The sequence below is a fragment of the Henckelia pumila genome, chromosome 3, assembly GCF_033568475.1.
Source record: "Henckelia pumila isolate YLH828 chromosome 3, ASM3356847v2, whole genome shotgun sequence".
Lineage (NCBI taxonomy): Eukaryota > Viridiplantae > Streptophyta > Magnoliopsida > Lamiales > Gesneriaceae > Henckelia > Henckelia pumila.
The window spans coordinates 19,363,802-19,383,988 of record NC_133122.1 but is presented as its reverse complement, the minus strand read 5'-3'; the positions used below and the strand labels follow the sequence as shown (position 1 = coordinate 19,383,988).

The 20,187-nt window shown below is 32.9% G+C and overlaps 2 protein-coding genes and 1 non-coding gene across 3 annotated transcripts; 2 read left to right on the top strand and 1 right to left on the bottom strand.

The window, feature by feature from the left end:
- The first annotated feature begins 626 nt into the window (after positions 1-626).
- Positions 627-4,293, top strand: LOC140887149 (cell number regulator 8). Its single transcript, XM_073294215.1, has 3 exons — positions 627-993; positions 2,521-2,723; positions 3,853-4,293. The coding sequence occupies exons 1-3, from the start codon at positions 747-749 to the stop codon at positions 4,090-4,092; spliced, it is 690 nt and encodes a 229-aa protein (XP_073150316.1). The 5' UTR covers positions 627-746; the 3' UTR covers positions 4,093-4,293.
- Positions 4,294-5,469: 1,176 nt separating this feature from the next.
- Positions 5,470-5,541, top strand: TRNAP-AGG (transfer RNA proline (anticodon AGG)). Its single transcript has one exon. It is a non-coding gene; the product is annotated as a tRNA-Pro (tRNA).
- Positions 5,542-11,398: 5,857 nt separating this feature from the next.
- On the bottom strand, positions 11,399-15,721 carry LOC140890832 (uncharacterized). Its single transcript, XM_073298942.1, has 7 exons — positions 15,586-15,721; positions 14,264-14,403; positions 13,054-13,800; positions 12,568-12,971; positions 12,276-12,377; positions 12,037-12,174; positions 11,399-11,655 (listed from the first exon to the last, which is right to left on the bottom strand). Exons 2-7 carry the CDS (start codon positions 14,355-14,357, stop codon positions 11,506-11,508), a joined length of 1,635 nt encoding a protein of 544 aa, XP_073155043.1. The 5' UTR covers positions 14,358-14,403; positions 15,586-15,721; the 3' UTR covers positions 11,399-11,505.
- Between the last annotated feature and the right edge of the window lie 4,466 nt (positions 15,722-20,187).

Here is a 20,187-nt window from a genome sequence, read left to right as displayed (position 1 = left end):
AAATTTTTCTAATTTAAACGTACGAGTTACGACTCTTTTATTAGGATTTCTCTCCTGCTTCCATGCGGTAAGATTCATTTTAGTGGCGTCCTTTTTTTTTTTTAAGAAATAAAATCTCAATTTGAAATATCTTTATTTGACCAAAATTTAAATCATCTTCCCAAAAATTAAAAAAATTTTACACTTACGTATATTTTATTTATTATTTATTATTTACATATTTTGTAAATAAATGATCGCGTTGTCATGCATTTGAGTATTTGAGTGAGATATCACTCAGCTTCTTTTCGTAGAACAACAAACTCATGTGAATAATAATAGCATGATATGAATACATATTAAAATTAAATTAAAATAATTAATTGTCTCGAACTAAAAAAGAGTTATTTATTTATTCTTAAAAAACAAAGAGTTATTTTTAATGGCACGATGTTTATTAAAAACAACCAACATATGTTCCGAAAAAAAAACTCAAAACAGATTTTTTTATTGTTTCCCTAACGGAAAATAGTAACTAAAAACAAAAAAAAAATTTAATTAATTAATTATGTTCTCCAAAAAACAAAACAAAGATTTAAAATAATATATATAAAAAAAATACTAGCAACCGCGTGGCGAGATAAGCATTTCGATAAAGAGCAATTCACTCCTAAAAAAATAAAAGACCATTTCTTGATCTCATCGCTTAATTAAGCACAACGCACAATCCATATTCCATCAATTTCTGCATTTTTTGGGTTAATCGAATGGCAAATTTCGAGGAATCCAACCCTTTGCTTCCGGAGCACGACCAAGAATTTGAGGCTACAAAGGATGAGAAGAAGCCCACCGCCAAGAACGGTGGAGCTCCTCCTCCCGCGGCGGTGTCGATAGGCTGGACCGCCGACGGGCTTCCAGTTGGTGAGTTCAATATGCAGAGGTCTCAATGGGATTCCGGCATCTTCGCTTGTCTCGGGAGAACCGATGAGTTTTGTAGCAGCGATCTTGAAGTTTGTGAGTCATTCTCGCCTCAACATTTTCCTGCTAATATGTTTTGATATATTTGGTTTGTTGAATCCGAGTCACGTTTTTGGAGGTCGTTCCCTTGTTGTTGATGATTGAATTAGGGGAGAAGGTCAAACGAAATTAACTAAATGTTAAACAAATTGCTTATATATATATGTTGATTGGGTCGGAAAAGATTCGTTTTTTAATGTGTTACGGAGAAAGTAAAACGAAAGATATGATCAAGAAAGTTTTATCATCAAAGGAAAGAAAAGGGGATATCTGAAAATCTAACATTATTTGTTTTATCGTGCTTGAACCTAGTTGTATCAAATGAGTCTGTGTAATCTTTTAAAGTCCCCCATAGTATGCACCTATGCTTTAGGATCATTGAGGCCCAGGGCATGTTATGACCATAAAGCCGAACATAATTAATTAAAAATGAAATCAAATTGCTTTTATGTGTTGATTGGTTGGAAAAGATTCGTTTTTTTAATGTGTGACAGAGTAGATAAAATGAAAGATATGATTAAGAAAATTTATCACCAAAGGAAAGAAAAGGGGATATCTGAAAAGTGAAAATCTAACATGATTTGTTTGATCAAGCTTGAACCTAGTTGTATCAAACGAGTTTATGTAATTTTTTAAAGCCCACAAAGGATGCACCAATGCTTTAGGATCATTGAGGCTCGGGGCATGTTATGACCATAAAGCCAATGACTTTCTGCCTCTAATGGCTTCATGCTCCTTTTAACTGTGTCTTAAATGACGAGATAGTAGACCAAATATTAAATACTGACTTTATAATCACGGATTATTTTCATTTGTAGCCAAATGACTGTTTTTTACTATCGTTAATATTTTGTAAATTATATATTGAATGAAATTTGATAAAATTCTATGAACATATTTATATGGTTTCATGCATCTTTTAGGGTGAGTCAATTTAATGAAGCACACTCTTTTTTTTTTTATACCTTGTGCCATGCACCTAGTGCACAATACATGACTATAGTACGCTCTGTGCTTCTAATATCTATGAACCAGATTTTTGTCCTCATTGTGAATACTTTTAACAAAACTCTGTACATGTAAATTGCATTTTTAAGTTAATTAGATAAAAATATTGCTCAGCAAGCGGTGGTTTTTCCTTCCGAAAAGGTTGTGAAGGTTTCTTCTTTTAACCACTCTGTTTTCTTCTTATGTTCTTGCTAACTATTTCGATGGTGAAGAAATTGTATTTATATGATGCGCTGATGGATTTCGTCCGGTCAAACTATTCAAACATCTGGTTTGTCGTTGGATCATGTTCTTTCCGCGACATAATATTTCTTGAAATTATGTATGATTGAGGTCGTAATTCGCAACTTTCTCCTTTGTTTTAACAGCAATTGTGTGATTGCATTGCTTCCACTGAATTTCATTAAGATTTCAAAAGCATATTGCATTGTTTAGACATTACTTCTGGAAAATGTATCTTTGCCAATTTTTTGGTTCCTATTCTTCATGAATGCTTGATTGTTCTGCATCGAGCAGGTTTGCTGGGTAGTATTGCCCCTTGCTTACTCTATGAAAGCAATGTGGAGAGACTGGAATCCACTCCTGGTACTTTTACCAATCATTGCTTGCCATACACTGCTATGTACTTGATTGGGAATTCATTTTTCGGTGGGAATTTCCTTGCACCCTGGTTCTCTTATCCCACCCGTACTGCCATTCGAAGGAGGTTTAACCTAGAGGTAAGTTGTGTATTTAAATTTTTATGCTACAAAAGATATACATAATTGTTATTCCACTGGTATGGTTTACCTTGAGCTTTTAAGCAAACAAATATATTAATTTATAAACACTCTTTTCTAGATCTATTTTAGACCAAATTTACAAGGGTTGCAACATGCTATCTTATAGTAGGCCAAAATATGGATATCAATTGATTAACTTGTGAGCGCTGGTGGACAAGAGACTTGTGTGAGCGTTGGTTTACTTGGGTTTTAATTTTTTAGAGAAATTGTGGATAAAATTTTAGTTTTGTTTAACTGAGGGTGGCATGAATCTGGATATGCTATTTTTTCTGTTTGACTTGTGTCTAATACTCTTCAGACATCATTCTTCATGAACATCTTGTTTAGATCCCTTAGTGCTGTCATGTTCTTAGAGCCGAAAATCGAAATTGCCATTGAATACAATTGTTTCTACTTTGCACGGTCTCTTCCAATTTACACTTTACAGTATAAAATATGCAGCATAATAAAACTCTCTCTCTCTCTCTCTCTCTCTATATATATATATATAAGGTTTCGTTTCACCTTTATACACAACGCAAATTGCACCACGGGTTTTTCGATCACAAGTTATATATTTTTAAGAACTTTTTTGTACATATCTATTATTCCAAATCATCATAATTGGTGATCTGTACATTTTAATGCCTTCCACTTAAATACGAATCCAAACTCGATAGTTTCCCGGGTATAGGCATGTAGAAATTTATGGTTCACTCCATCTCAAACTTTTACTGCAAATGGAAGAAACATATCTCGCATTTTCTCATCATTTACGTGTACGAGGTGGGATTTTTTTGTTTAATGAACATATCACCTACTTCTTCCGTTTTCCATACCTGCCAAGCAAAGACTTCCAAAATTCCACGGGGCAACACAAGTTAGCAGCGTTGTGCTGTATAGTTGCTTATATGATCAGATATTGTATGGTTTAATTTAAAATATAAAATCTTTGAGCTGTACCTGTACCTGTACCATTATCATTTGCTAATTGTTATGTCTTTTGTGCAACCTCTCGCTGAATTGGTTTGGTTGTCTGGTCTATGGTAGATTTCTATCTTACACTAAAAACATTACACACAAACAGGGCAGCTGTGAGGCACTAAACAGGTCATGTGGATGCTGCGGAAGCTTAATGGAAGATGAGGTTCATCTGGAGCAATGCGAAACGGCCTGCGATTTCGCCACTCACGTCTTTTGCCATCCATGCGCGCTTTGTCAAGAAGGTCGTGAGGTACGTCGCAGGCTTCACCATCCTGGGTTTAACACTCGACCGGTCTTGGCCATGATTCCCCCAGGTGGTCAGACCATGGGCCGTGCCGGTTAAATTTATGTTGAGTATCTTATACAAAAATCGGACATTAAAAGCATCGTCTTACTTGGTATCCTTCTGTTGGTTTGGTTCATGCGTCTCGTTTTCTTGTTACCCTTTTTTTTCTTGAGTTTGATTGATTGTGTTCTTGTTACTTGGCAAGTTTGTATGATTGACAATTGTCTTTTGTGGTTCAAATTTATATTTATTCATAAATGTCATGTATATTTGATGTATTTTGGAAAGAAATTTAAACGTGACATGATTTAATGTAAGAATATATTGGATCGATCAAAATTATAGATAATAAAAGATAAATATTGAAATCGTTATAAAGAAAAATTGTTTAGGAAAATTAGAAGCAAGAACTTGAGATTCCGTTCCCTTAACATGAAATATAAGTTAGGGTTCTGACATTAATTATATTTGATCTACTTGATCGTTTTCTCATGGATAAAATGGGTACAAAAAATAAAAAAGAATATGGTATTAATATGAGATATTTGAATATTAACAGTTTTAGATTTATCACAAAAATTAACTATATTCATTTTTTCGAGTATAAAATATTTATATTAAAACACTTGTTCATAATTATGTAATACGTATATTAGTATTTTTGGAACCAAAACGATCAACAATTTGTCTGTGCTAAAATTTAAGAAATTTGAGTAATTTTTTTTTTATTTACGTGTGATTTATATAACTATGATATGATCAATTACCTCACATGTTTTCTTTCAATTTTTTTAATCATTATTTATCATATATCAATCAAATTATGAATGCAAATGATTATACTACTCTTAAAAGATTTACTCAATCCATATAATTTAATTATCAAAAGTCGAAATGTAATTAATAAACTAATCCTAAATTTAATCAATTAAATTAGTAATTATTATTTAACTATCGATGAATGCATTATTATTTTGCATGTCTCTCATATAGTTTAATAGTCACATCATTATTTATCTTATCTCATCTTCACCCTTTGTTTATAGCCTATAGGAGTGTTGTTTATATATACACATACACACTAGTATTCGAATGCACACGTTACGTATCTTTTACTGTCAAAATTTTAATTGAATATAAAATAATAATAAATAGTGAAATAAAAAAATAACATTTTTGTAAACAAAAATGCGTAAAAAGGCAAAAAAATATAATGAAAGGGGCATTTTCGTAAATAAGTAGTTATTAATCGATAAAATAAATTTGGTAATTAAATTTTAGCTAAAAAACATGAAAAATAGAAAGGAAAAAGAAAATGTTAATCAATTAATTTTTTTTAAATTATATAAATGATTTTTGGATAGACGATACACCAAAAGTGTAGTTTGATACAAACAACTATGTAATATATTGTATTGGAGACATTTTCAAAAAGGGCATTTGGTCTAGTGGTATGATTCTCGCTTAGGGTGCGAGAGGTCCCGAGTTCAATTCTCGGAATGCCCCTTTTTATTATTTTATTTGGACTTCAATTAACTGGCCACAACATTTGCTTATCGTATACATATTGGGCCTAATGCTTCATAAATCATGACCATATATTAATAAATAAAAAATATTATGATCCGTTTCAACAAGTCCTCATAAAATATTTTAACAATTATTTTTACAATAAATATATGTTTGGTGACAAGTATTCTATAAAAAAATTTCTGACCTAAAAATTAATGTGTTTTGATTTCACCATTGCCTTCAATTCTAAAAATATATAAAAAAACACTTCAATTGTTTTTAATTTTTTTAGAAAAATTACAAAAATATTGTTCAAACACATAGTTTAAGTATTTTGTTTACTTATAAAATAATAAAAACGCTTTTCAAATATTTGTCTAAATAATCTCGTTACGTTTACGGTTTACCTCTTTTTACTTGTGCTTCTTTATATTTGGACTTCAATTAAATGAACCCAACATTCCCATGTGTATATCGGCCTAATACTAGGCTGGGCATAATCCAAGGCTTCATTAGTATCATTATCATCTATTAATAAAAATATTGTTTTGTGCTTTCGGAATATTCTAGATATGACCAATTAGTATTTATATTAATCTGTAGTTGGGTACAAACTTAATTAGAACACTCTACAAACATGTATTATATAGAAAACAGGGGGAATTGCATATATCACCCCTGTGATATCTCGGGTTCGCTGATAACCCCTTATGTAATTTTTTTGAGCTAAAACCCCCTTGTATTTTCGGATCTGTAGCACACGCATACCATTCAGAATTTTACCATAAAAATGACGAAATTGCCCATATCTTATCTTCCCAAAGGAAGTACGAATCTGGGAAATTGATGTGTGTGTTTTGTTCGTATGGAAGAGAGAGTCACAGATCGGGGTTTCTTTGGAAGATTGGTGGTCGGAGTTGGTCAGATATTAAGGAAAACTAGTCGGCTTCGTGGTGAGTACCAATGTAAGATTGGAGTTGTAGCTCGACATATTGAGGGGAAAAAAATGAAGAGAAAAATGTCGAAACTTGTAGGGGAGGTGAAGAGGAGTCTAAATCAAGCAAGAAATGTCGGAAATATGGCTGGCCGGAGTCGTGATCGGAGAAGATAAAGGTGACGAGTTCAATGGCCGAACTGAATGTGTATGATTTCAGTGTATTTTGGACCAAATTTATAAAAAAAAAACCTTGCATTTTTGCATCTATCCGCGCGTGAGCCACAAAACGCAGCAGGAGGGGTGAGCGTGCTACAGATCCGAAAACACAGGGGATTTTTAGCTCAAAAAAATTTCACAAGTGGTTATCAGCGAACACGGGATTTCACAGGTGTGATATATGCAATTTTTCCTAAAAAAAAAAAAGATTGGAACATTATAGAATCTTATCAACTATAAATATGTTTGTATATTTCATTTGTAAAACAACCCAAGTTGTAATAACAACACATTTTCTCCTTAAATGTCTCGGTTTCTTTGTGCTATTGTTTGGTGAAGCCTCATATAAGTATCTTTCGGAAAAAAAATTGTCTTGTTATCGTACGATGATCAACTATCAATACATTTTTTTAATTGTCGATGACTTAGAAATGCAATTTAAAGAATGAAAAATTGTTTCTAGTTCTACCAACTCAAGATCTCGTAGATAAATATTAATTAAATTTAAAGAATAATTTTTAGATAATTATAGCTTTGAGTTATTTTGTAATATTTAAATGCATATCAATAGCATCTTTAGTATATTTAAAATATATATTATATTATATTTGATATCTAAATGTAATATAAAAAATGTAAATTAGTTTTTATATAATTAAATAAATATGATATGTAATTAGATTTAAATAATATTTATTAGATAATTACAAATTTGGAATATTATTATTTATGGATCGTTATATTTTTAATATATAAAAATATATATTAGATATTATTTGATTTCTGGAAAATTAGATAATTGAGCTTCAAAAACTAAGATTAAATTATTGAGATGGATAGAAATCCATGTGTGAGATCAATTCTTTTAAGTCCGATTGTTTGAATCAGGCGTGCCTTGATCCGCAAGCCACCGTTCATTCCTTCCACATTTTCTTGGAATTTTTTTGCATTTTTTTTTCTTTTTTGCTCCAAACGTTTCCCCAAGCTAAAAAAAAGAGGACACAATCCCGATTTGAATCCGTATGGATTGAAAGACACCATTATGGCGCCTAAGCCAATAGTATAAACTACAATAATAAATGGGGCGACGAAGACGATTTCTCTTTCATAGCTCGCAAGATCATTACTAGGCAGCCGAATAAGGCGAACGTACATCCAGTTTTACTTCAGCATATCTCCAATGCCCTTGATAAGCTTTTCGTTTGGCCTCCGTTGAGTTTTGATGATAAAGTAATGATACAGATATCGTCTTCTTGCTTTCACTTGCTTTAGAAAGAATTTCAGACATTGCAAGAGTTGTTAAACCTGGTTTCTCTGTAGATCCCTTGAATGTAACAAAAAATGTAAATCAAGCTTGAGTTTGATGATCCAAGGGTTGCTCTTCCTCATTCATCCTTAGATCCACCACTCTAAGGTTTGCAAAGGAATTTGCAATATCTTGATGGTAATTTTTTGTGTCAATCCAAGTATGCTAAGAACTTGATGTTAGAAATGAGACTTGGACCTAACTCACCTCAAAAACTAGCTCAAGAGGTGAGGTTTGTCCTTGTTCATATAAAGAGGTCCAAGTTATTTAGCCAACCTATGTGGGACATAAATCAATACACCAACACACCCCTCTCACGCCCAGGAATGAAACGACTGGAGCGTGGATATATGAAATGGGTGGCCAACTATGGGACGGGTGAGGCCAACTATGGGCCGTCCAACACATAACGGGAACCCGGGCTTTGATACCATGTTAGAAATGAGACTTGGACCTAACTCACCTCAAAAGCTAGCTCAAGAGGTGAGGTTTGCCCTTGTTCATATAAAGAGGTCCAGGTTATTTAGCCAACCTATGTGGGACATAAATCAATACACCAACACTTGATAAAGAAATTTTCTGCTGAGAACATCAAACACATGAAAACTCCAATGGGGTATCGCATCATAAATAAGACATGTATGTGGTCAGATTTGCATTTGGCCAAAAAAAATATTTAAAAAAAAAGTTTTATTATGATTGCTCAGCCCAAAAACTCATTTTTCCTAAAACTTGGGTTTTTTTTTCCTAAGCTTTAGAAACAATGAACAGAATATAAAATGAACAAATGCAAAGATGAACATAAACACAATGAAAACAAAAATAACACTCATCAAACAAAACGTCGTCGACTTCTTACTTTTTTTATAGCTCGCAAAATCATCACTGGACGGCTGAATAAGACGAATGATGTCGGGATTATTGTAAGGATCATTTGACAATATGTGCTTGGTGGTCATCCAATGTAGGGTTTGCCGAAGAAAACAGGGTTTTTTCACATGTAGGCACATCTACGCGAGTGACAATCATAATTAGCAAATAAATCCATTTCCATATAAAACAGTTAAAGTTCTAACCTCTACACTTGATGTTGTCGTCCTTATAAAAACTATACATTTGAACTATACATTTGTTGGACCGACAAGTTTGATCTTGATCTTCTTATAAAAACTAAAATTTGAACTTCATTGTTATTTGGGTTTTAACCTATCACATGTATTCTATTCAATTGTGAGAAAAAAAGCAAGGAAAACCAAATTTTATGACGTGTTAAAAAAATATAATTGTTGAAAAAAGCTATTTTACAAATAATGTTTTCTTAGATTGTGACTACCGATTTAAAAGATCCAATGAAAAGTTTGTTTAGAGTGTGAACTACCAAATCTAATGTCAGGTAAAGTTTAAATGAGACTTTCAAATTCATGTTTCTGGTACGTAGCGTTGATTTGAAATTTTTGCTCGAAAAGATATCTATGTAGTTCAATACCTGGTCCATACATACATTTGAGTAGATTCAATGATTTGATGAGAATGAATTTTAGTTTTGAGTTTTTTTTATTCGACACATATTATGAGCATATATGCATGTGCATTAAGACACAATTTTTTATTGGAGAAAATTGTTTTTTTTCGTTTTGTATGTTTATTATTTTGCGATTTTGGTCCTCTATATTTTCAGATTTCAGTTTTAATCCGCGATCTTTGTTTTTTGGCAATTTAGTTCTTTTTTTCGATGTGACGTTGATGTGACACTAATGCGGTGGTGATATGAAACTGACGTATATATGGTGTCACGTAAGCATTTTCAAATAAAAATGACTAAAATTGCAAAAAACCAGAACATATAGAACTAAAACTGAAAAAACATAGAGAACCGAAATCGCAAAGTGACAAATATATAAGACCAAAATTTCAGTTTTTCCTTTTTATTGAAACTAATTCTTTTTGACACACACACACACAAATATATATATATATATATATATATATATATATATATATATATGAAATTGTTTGGATCGAAAGCTCTAAGATATTGCGTTTATATGTTTTGAGTATAAAAAGGTCGAGTACTAACAGTTTTCATATATCTATTTTTTTTTATGCCGTCAACTCGAGATCTTGAGTCAAATTTGTAGTGCTTTCACCAAATTTTTGTACAATTTCTGTTTGGACACGTTCGATTGCATGCATGTAAATCATGTTATTGAAGTAGGCACATAATCCATATCATAGGAAATGTTTGTAGTAGTAAATTTTAAGCCCATAAATAAATAAATAAATAAATAAATAATAATAATTAAAAAAAATTGGCAAGTTTAAGTGGATAATGATAGGCCGAAATTGCTTAGAATATATAATGTTTATACCATGGGCTCTTATATACGATCAATATGAGTTGAAGCGGTCCTCCCCTATCTAATGTTCTATTTATCAAGAGAGCACGAATCGAGTGGGCTAATGAGCTTTTTCATATCTCAAATTGGCTTTTTCGTGGCATATTAACTTAAATATTTCATTAAGTTAATATAATATAATTATACATTACATAAATAACTTTAGAATCTTTATTTTTGAATACATGTTTAAATATTTCAAGCTAAAAATATTAAAATATTTGAACTTTAAATTAAACCCGTTTTCTTACTCGGATACAGGGACGGACCAACAGTGGGCCCCCACCCTTAGCCCATATATTAATATATATATGTGTATATTATGTTTATATTTTTAAGGTCCAATATAATGTATTTTTTTTTCCTTTTTGGGCTCTTTCAATTTTTTTTTTTATTTTGGGCTCTTTCAATGTTTGATATAGACTAATAATATTTTTTGTTTTGGGTTCTATCAAACATATTTTTTCTGTTTTGGGCTATTTTAACTTTGATTTGGACTAACTAAATTTTTAAATGGAGTTTGAGAAATTTCAATTATATTATCCTTATAATAAATTATATTATAAAAATAATTAATTAAAAAAATTAGACAAGTATCATCGTATATTAGATTTCAAATGAAAAATGCTTTATTTTTTTTAAAAAAAATTGTGTAATGATATAATATAATATTCTCTATTAAGTTTAGGGGAGCTAATATAATAAAAATTAGATTTTTATATCATATGATATTGATATTTAATAAAATTAAAAACTTATGAAAAACTAAATGATATATAAATTTAGAGAGTTAATTAGATTATATAAACATATATATATATATATATATATATATATATAATTGATTAGAATATTCAATATCTATAATTTTTTGTACCTAAAATTTAGCCCCCCTTAAAGAAAAATCCTAGTTACGTCTCTGCTCGGATATATCTAATTCGAGCTTTAAACTTCATCGAGTACTGAAATGCGCACATTAAACTTCGGACGCAAACATGAAGCCACCAAAGTTCAATTAACGATGTCCATTTCCTCAAATTTGAGGAACACACTTGTACTTATTTACAAGAAGGCAGATAATTTAATTATTCAAGGGAAATAAATCATTTGTTCTTCGTCTTGTCATCCATAGCAGTCGCTTTACAAATGGGACATAAATTCTTCATAGCCAACCATTTTCGGATGCATCCCACATGAAAATCATGGCCACATACTTTCATCGTCGCAACATCATCCATGTATCTGTATTCATCCTGTTAAATTTGACAAACACAAAGAATCAAAATCATATTTTCACATCAAATGTTCTTTTTGGAATGCCTGGGGACAAAACATAAATTCTTTTTATAGAAAAATTATAAATAAAGTAAAATAAAATTCAATTGATCACCTGAAGTTGATTATTATGTTTTTCAGGAATCAAGCTTTTTGTCTATCGACCTGTACATTTGTATTAACAATCTTCTTCGTTTGATGTCTTATTTAGCTTTTATCTTTATATTTTACATTTACCGATAAAAAAAAAAATTCCACCGGAATTGACTGCTCTCGACTCCCACTTTGAATGCAAGTAAAATAACCAAACCACAAATAAAAATCAAGGGGATGATTGCAAGAATGTCCTCGAGTCTAACCAGACAAATAACACATGATCCTTCATCTTGAAATAGGTCCGATGAACAATTTATTGATTCAATGAAACATTTGGTGATCGATTCATCGGACAAGCCGGTGTTGACGCTTCCAATTCTATCTCCCAACGCAAGTAGCTCCTGTACATGCCAAATGCTTTTGATTGATAACAATTTAGGTATATAAATAAATAACCTTGTGACAAGATTGGAGATAATGAAGAAGATTAGAAGAAAGTGACCTCATAGCTCATGTTTTCTGTATCCAGTCTCATGTTCCTGTACTGATCAAACTGAGCTCTGGACCCATAAAATGTAGAGTGGTGTTCCGAAATCACGACACCCTGAAATACACACACATGTTTAGGTGAAGAAAAATAATAGGAGAAAAGAAAATGGTACAGCGGTTTCATAAAAATATTGCCTATACAAAATAAAATGGGCATTCGGGCCAAAGTTGGTATTCCCAATCTTCTCTCAGAGAACAAACCTTCTGAAGAACATAAAGCATTCACAATACTCTAAAGTGGATACCTCCAATCGATTGTGGAAACTCATGTCCTCGTCAAATGATCTGTGTCTTTTGCGTGATATCAAAGTCCTTCCATTCCTGTCAATGTTGTGTATCCTAATGGAGGGCAATGCTCGGCGATTTCTGGCGGGGAAACTTTCTGCAGCAGTTTGCAACCCTTCATCTGAGACAGTTATGTGACCAGGGTGGAAATTGCTTGATGAAGCCCTGAGAGATGGGACAGATCTTGGACCATAGCCACTTCGAACTCCTCTGGTGGATTGGTTCAGGTTACTGTTTACATTTTGAGGAACGAGATTCATATTCGAGGTAATATCATTGTGATAATCCCCAGTCTCAGCGGAAACATTAGGATGACTTGTAGGTGCATTCATGAGGTTTGGATCATGACTAAAGAAACTTGAATCTGAAATTTCATCATTAAAAATACCTTAGGTCTTAGCAACAAATAACTGACTGACAGAATGAAACAAACCTGTGCAAGTTACCTGATCCATAAGTCACCCCACGACCGGGAGTTAACTCGAAATTCTGGTTCCATTCCCCTGTCGAACCATTAGAACTCTGGCCCCAGGCATCCACAGGATTAGATTGATCAGAGGCCCTGTTGAAAAAGGAATCAGGCATAGAATTGCTTGGCAAATGCGTCCTGGACAAAGTAACTTCGAGGCCTTCCTCAGCTCGACTTTTCACATTTCTCAAAGTACCATTGCTACCGATAGAGAGGTTATTTATTCTACAAGTGGGAGGAGGATACTCCCAAGATGCACTATAATATTCCGCATTCCGCTTCTCCTCCCAGAGGTCAGTGGGCAGATGAACATTGGATGAACTTCCAACATCATAATATCTGCTAGTAGACCCCATTTCGTTCAATGGAGGGTTACCAGGGTATTTGCGTTTGTATGGTCCTCGGCCATTGCCTATAGTCTGATGAGAAAAACAACCATCTGCCACATGTATCATTTTCCCAGAAACGTTGGCGGAAGACGATTGATGCGAATAATTATCTTGGAGCAAAGGGAAATTTCCAGCAGCAGATTGACGAAGAAAAGGGTCGTGAGAAGAACCAGGAGCCTGAGGTTGATAACACGGCAGTTCACCATTAACAATGGATGGAGAGTAGCCAGTAGACCTAGGAGGAGGTGCCCACTGCGAAGTAATGTGCCCACTTTGAACTGCTACATTATCCATAGGATTAACAAGAGAGTTGTTGTCAGAAGCACTGACCCTTGCTTCAAAACAAAAGAGAAGTAGGCACGTTAATCACCATTACCAAGTATGATTGAGATGTTACTTGTTAAAAAGCCTTTTCAAAAATAACTAATTGAGAGTAAAGGACAATCGAACATGACCACAACTTATTCTTTCCTAATTCCATCCTCAAGGTTCGCGATAACAAGAAATGGCATTCAACAGTTTGGTTCCTCATTCCAAAGATAAATTCCTCCATTGTTTAGTTCATCTAAACATTGTAAGAAAACGAATAAATATTTCCACATTCACGTCTGTGAACAGTATCACAAAACTTTAGGTAAGAAACCGAATTTGATGAGACAAAAAGATTCGGAATATTACAACACCTAAGAAAGCTCCATATATAGCTGCAAACAAATTGGAACTGTAAGATATTTTTCTTCCCCATTCCAATAGAGAGAGGAGTTACATTGAATGAACATGGATGTGATGAACTCATACCCATAGGCATGTACGGTTGCTCAGAGTGATTCCATCCTTGATCGTTTTCGGTCTCAACAATCTGAGGTGTGTTGAACATGTATGTACGCCCCATAGTTGACAAGACTCGGCAAAAATCAATTTCCCCTTCGAACCAAAACCTGCATGGAATTACACATAATCTGGTGTAACAGATCTCAAGACCAACAAATAGTTTGACATAAATGGCAGAAAAGGTAGTTTGATCTTAAGACTATCATCATAGGTTCATAGTGATTCAAAGTTAGGTTTAAATAGATTTTATACTAACCTAAAATAAAGCTCTCATAAACTTGCATGTTCCCTTCTCTACATAAAAATATAACTGAAGGAAAGAGTGTGATGCAAAAAGACAAAAGCTAATACACAAATTTTCCAACATCCCAAACCAGTTGATGCTATCTTGAACAGTTGTATGCATGTGAACACTATGTCGAAGTCAGTTTATAATATGCTATCCTCTCGTATACACAATCACAGCCTAGAAAGATGTTCATGGTATATCCCAACCACCACTTATGTCTTCTATCAGGGTGCAAAAAGAGGGTGCCAGAACAAACTGCCTAACGGAAAATAATAGCATACCACTGAGACAGGTCAATGGTAAATACCCACAAAGGGTAATAACAAAATTCAGATTGCACCAAAATTAACACATAGACATAGTAGGGATAATATGAAAAATAACTTATACAATGAAAAGGGAAACCACAAAGACTAGCACAATGCACACACTTTACCGGAAATATCTAACAAATAAGTCGAGGAATCAGATATAAATCAGCTCTAAGCACCGAATATTCCAATTTCAGTAAACCCAGTTCATTTTTCATCGACTTTTACAAGAGAGAAAATGGTTTTAAGGAAAATAGTATCCAGTAATCCAGCTATAGATAGACCAATGTTAGATCCTAACAAATAATGACATAAATGACATTTATAAGGTAAATCATCGCCACCATACTCAAACCCAATGTCGTGAAAAAAAAGGGAACGAAACGATAAAAAGCAACACAGCAAAACTCGGAAAATCAAAGCAGCACAGATTCACAACAAAACCAAGCGACTTTGTATACCACGATCGTACTAAAAAAACATGGATGATCAAGAAAATTACAAAGAGAGAACAAAAAATACTAGTTAATAGAAAAATTTGAAAAACAAAAATCAGAACCAATAATTAAGCATCGGATACTGATAAAACGTAGAAATTTGGACAAAAACAAAACCTGGAGTGATATGATCGGTTGCTAAATTCAGCTTTTAGCCCTAAAAAAAAAAGTAAAATTCAGAAAACACAAAACCTTCGTCAATCGATGATCGGACTATTCGGATGAATGATCAACGCCAAGGTATAAAACACAGTTAGCAAATCCAACACGGGGTCGTGACTCGTGAGAATGGAAGAGAGAAAAGCCGATGGTAAATGGGGAGAGGAAGTGGTGAATGATATATAGGTTTTTTTTTTATTTATTGTATAGAATCAAAAAACAAAACAATTTTTGTCTGAAATACCAAAAGACGGTAATAAGAGTTTATTAGTTTTTTTTTTCATTTATACATATCAACTCCGTTTGATATCGTTATTAATAATCTAAATATAAAATTATTCTATCTAATCACACATTTTTCTCATCATATTATTTATTCATCTATTAATTATAATTTTACATCAATCAAATCATTAATTATTTATCTTACATCAATCAAATCATTGAATTAAAATTACTATATTAGCTCTTATAAATAATATTATTTATATTTTTTTTATTATTATTAAAATGATAATATGGTAATTTACCATTTTTATATAAAATTTAATCAATCAAATAAACTGTAATATATCAATCAAATCAAATCAAATATCCATTATCCTTTCTTATTTATTTTTTATTACATTACGTTACTTATCTATATATTATTTATCTCATCACCCGTACCAAACTGAGCCGATGGATATTAATTATTGTCACTCAAATTATTAAAGACTAAAAATCTTAGTTATTAACCTTTCAAAAATCGTACTTATAAACGGATCTTTAGGTTTAGTAGGATAAGTATCTCGTTTGATGAATATCCGAGAAGATTCGACTTTATATAAAATATAGAGTGAAACCTAATATTTTTCACCTGCTATTCTTCGATTGTATTTAGTAAACTTCCGCATTATCGCAATAACATGCAAATCACGTTATTCGTCAAGTAATCTTTTCGCGCTCACGAAATAGTCAGCAAACCACATTAGTCAAGTACACTGGACAGTTCTGTGCAACAACCTCGCAAAGTATAATTGGTAGAAAGAATTGAACTTTTGACAATTTGTTAAAAGCTTACCTACACCAAATCGGGCATCCCTTGAAGACGAATTAATTGTATAGATTGTTCATACGTAATAATACATGAAAGTATCGTGATAAATTTATGGATAAATTTTTAGTTTAATAAAATTAGGATGAATGCATAAACTCTTCTGTGAAATCACGATATTGCTGAAAAACCTCATATAACTATTAACTCTTTGTGATTTCAAAATTTAAACACGCATACCCATAAAAACATCTATGGATTACGAGGTGTTTGTATAAATTTTGAAAACACGAGGATATATGTGCTTAAAATTCAAAAAAACAAAGGATTAATAGATCATTTTTTTCATATAAAGTTTTTAACAACCTCGATATTCATTGGAAAACGATAACCCTAAAATAATTGTTTTATACAAAGTTTCAATAATTTTTTAGAACTCTTGGGATTTTCGACTTTGATAAAATAGAGTTATGCACAATTATATTCCAATTGAGATGTGATGGTGATCGTAGATTAGACAAGTCGGACTTGTAGGTTTAAATTAAATTTAACGTCCAAGTTGATTGGAGTTGGACAATTTGTGGGACCGATCCATTAGCATTTTACGCATCGTCGGACTCGAAGCCATGTAAAGTATCAAAATAAAATGGCATCTTTTTTTTAATTAAAAAACATATAGTTTGAAAATGTACAAATTTTGAAAGCGTTCAAAGACAAAGACTAAGAAAGGAAACATAGACAATAACGCTTTGAGCAACCAATCTAGAATGATCAATTGTAATGAGGTTTTTGTGCACAAGTCGTGTATTTATACAATTTTTTTGAAAGATTTCTTCTGATTTTGATCTAGTTTTTAATTACTATTTGGATAACAATGATGCAACTATATTCTAGATATAATAGGTAGGGGTGGTTTTTGGTATATCATATTCAAAATATTGGTATGAAAAAATTCATACCGGTACCGATATCGAAATTTCAAACTTTTGGTATGAAAAAAATCCACACTGATACCGTACAGATAACGAAAAAAAAATTCGATATACTAAAAAAATGTCTATATATCAAAAACAAATTGGTACGATATCTCGAAAAGTCGATATTTTGGTTCGATATCATAACCCTAAAATTAATAGATAAACACAATACGTAAATATTTGAAAATTTGAAGTTGATGAGATATGGTATTTTTTAATAATCACAAATTTATTAAAATAGATTTTTGTGATTGTTTTATTGAATTTAAAAAATATTAAATTATCAAATGGACTGAGGTATCGTAAAAGTCATTTGGTCTCAGAAAGTCATACTACGAATAATCTCTATCATATATAGCACACATAAATAAATTTGATGCCCCTAAAAAATATACGAGTCTAATCCGACCCGAGTCCAATAATCTATATTTTTGGAAATATACTTTGAGGCTCATCTAGTCTTATTTTATGAGAAACCCGGTCTGGTATGGCCCTCTTAGGGGATAAGCTCATGATTATAAATTCATGGGCTTGAGCCCTGACTAGTATGGTTGGAGCCCGACCCAAGCCCAGGAAGGGCCCAATATCTAGAACCTTTCAGTACTCTCGGACACATGAAGATCTGCAACAGATAAAGACAATATCTTATGAATCCAATATTTGATATGATTTCAGACTCATTAATTAGAGCATACTCTAACACATGTTCTACCTTGACAAGGTAACCTACCCTTCCAAACCCCTATAAATACAGGTATGGTTCATGGTTTATTCATTTATCTATTTGATTCACTTCTTGTTCACACACTCATGCACACATATTCTCTTGTTCTTATTTTTTGTCAAGCTTTTTCACTTTCGAGCACTGACTTAGGCATCGGAGGGGTCACGCCGAAACACCTTCGGCGCCCCCTAATTTAGCTTTTGTCTGTGCAGAGCTCCGTCGTGCCCGACCCGACCCGACCCGGTTTATTGAAGACTTGGAGATCCGCTCTACCAGACCGAACCCGGAGGAAAAAATCGACATCATCAATTGGCGCCGTCTGTGGAAATTTGAAAACAAAGGGTTAAGATTGTGAGTACAAGAGAAGAAACAAATTTTGGATTCTATGTGTTTTTCGCATGGCTTGCGTATCTGAAACTTGAAAAAATCAATTGGCGCCGTCTGTGGGAATTTGAAAACAAAGGGTTAAGATTGTGAGTACAAGATAAGAAACAAATTTCGGATTCTTGCATGGCTTGCACATCAGAAACTTGCGAAAATCGTTGAAATTAATTGAACCGTCGGATCGAGTTCAAATTTTGCAAACATATTTATTTATATGTTTTCTAGGATCTGAAAGGTTGAGATTGTGATTGGTTTCTTGTAGAATCAGATCTGGACCGCCGAACAAACACTGCTCGCTCGCACAGCTTCTATGTGTTTTTCGCATATCTTGCAAATCAGAAACTTGAAAAAATCATAAGAATTAATTGAACCATCGGATCGGGTTCAAATTTTTCAAACATATTTATTAATATGTTTTCTAGGATCTGAATGGTGCAGATCGTGATTGGTATCTTGTAGAATCATATATGTACCGCCAAACAGACGTTGCTCGCTCGCACAGCTTCTATGTGTTTTTCGCATGGCTTGCGCATCAGAAACTTGAAAAAATCATAAGAAATAATTGAACCGTCGGATCGGGTTCAAATTTTGCAGACATATTTATTAATATGTTTTCTAGGATCTGAAAGGTGGAGATTGTGATTGGTATCTTGTAGAATCAGATCTAGACCGCTGAACAGACGCTGCTCGCTCGTAGATCTTCTATGTGTTTTTCGCATGGCTTGCTCATCAGAACTTTGCGAAAATCATTGGAATTAATTGAACCGTCGGATCGAGTTCAAATTTGGTATGAGTATTTATAATTATGTTATCTAGTATGTGGACAGTGAAGATCATGATTGTAATTTTGGGACTTGGGGAAAGGTGGCTCAGACCTCCGAACTGCAACACAATCTGCCTGCATAGTTACTGAGCAGTGTTCTTGAAAAAGTCATTCTGAAAAATCTAACCGTTGAAATTATTTGAAATTTTTATCATGATTTTAAAAACTTGACACACATTCTGGACGGTAGAGATCAATTTTTAATCCCTACATTAAGTCGGTTCTTTGATCAATGAATAGAAGATGTTATCTTGTTATACATCCAAAGTCATGTCATCGACAACGCATGAACGAGATAAGTATTTCAATCATCTTTATGTTTGAATTAATTTATTAAATTTTTATTTATTATCATTATTAATAATATTCTGAGGCATCTTCTACTATAAAAATTATATGTTTGTTTTCTTGTGATCAAATTTGTTGGACTTCTCTTCTCATGTATTTTTGTTTGGGTTATTTTACGTCATCGGGCATGCAATCTTGCAGTAAGGCCCAATTATATGACACCGGGCATGCAATCTTGCAGTAAGGCCCAATTATATCACATCGGGCATGCAATCTAGCACTAAGGCCTACTCTACGACTTGACACTTTATAATCCCAACACAACTTGGCAAACTACAAAAGCCCGATGAGTTCGACACTCACCACGCCATACGTGGTCAAAATCAAAGCCCGATCAGTTCGG

Coding starts and splice junctions, on each gene's coding strand:
- LOC140890832 (XM_073298942.1), bottom strand. CDS start 14,357: ATGGGGCGTACATACATGTTCAACACACCTCAGATTGTTGAGACCGAA. Junction 13,801..14,263: donor GCAACCGTACATGCCTATGG/GTATGAGTTCAT, acceptor TTTGTTTTGAAG/CAAGGGTCAGTGCTTCTGAC. Junction 12,378..12,567: donor GTTTCCACAATCGATTGGAG/GTATCCACTTTA, acceptor TGTGTATTTCAG/GGTGTCGTGATTTCGGAACA.
- LOC140887149 (XM_073294215.1), top strand. CDS start 747: ATGGCAAATTTCGAGGAATCCAACCCTTTGCTTCCGGAGCACGACCAA. Junction 994..2,520: donor TAGCAGCGATCTTGAAGTTT/GTGAGTCATTCT, acceptor TGCATCGAGCAG/GTTTGCTGGGTAGTATTGCC. Junction 2,724..3,852: donor GAAGGAGGTTTAACCTAGAG/GTAAGTTGTGTA, acceptor ACACACAAACAG/GGCAGCTGTGAGGCACTAAA.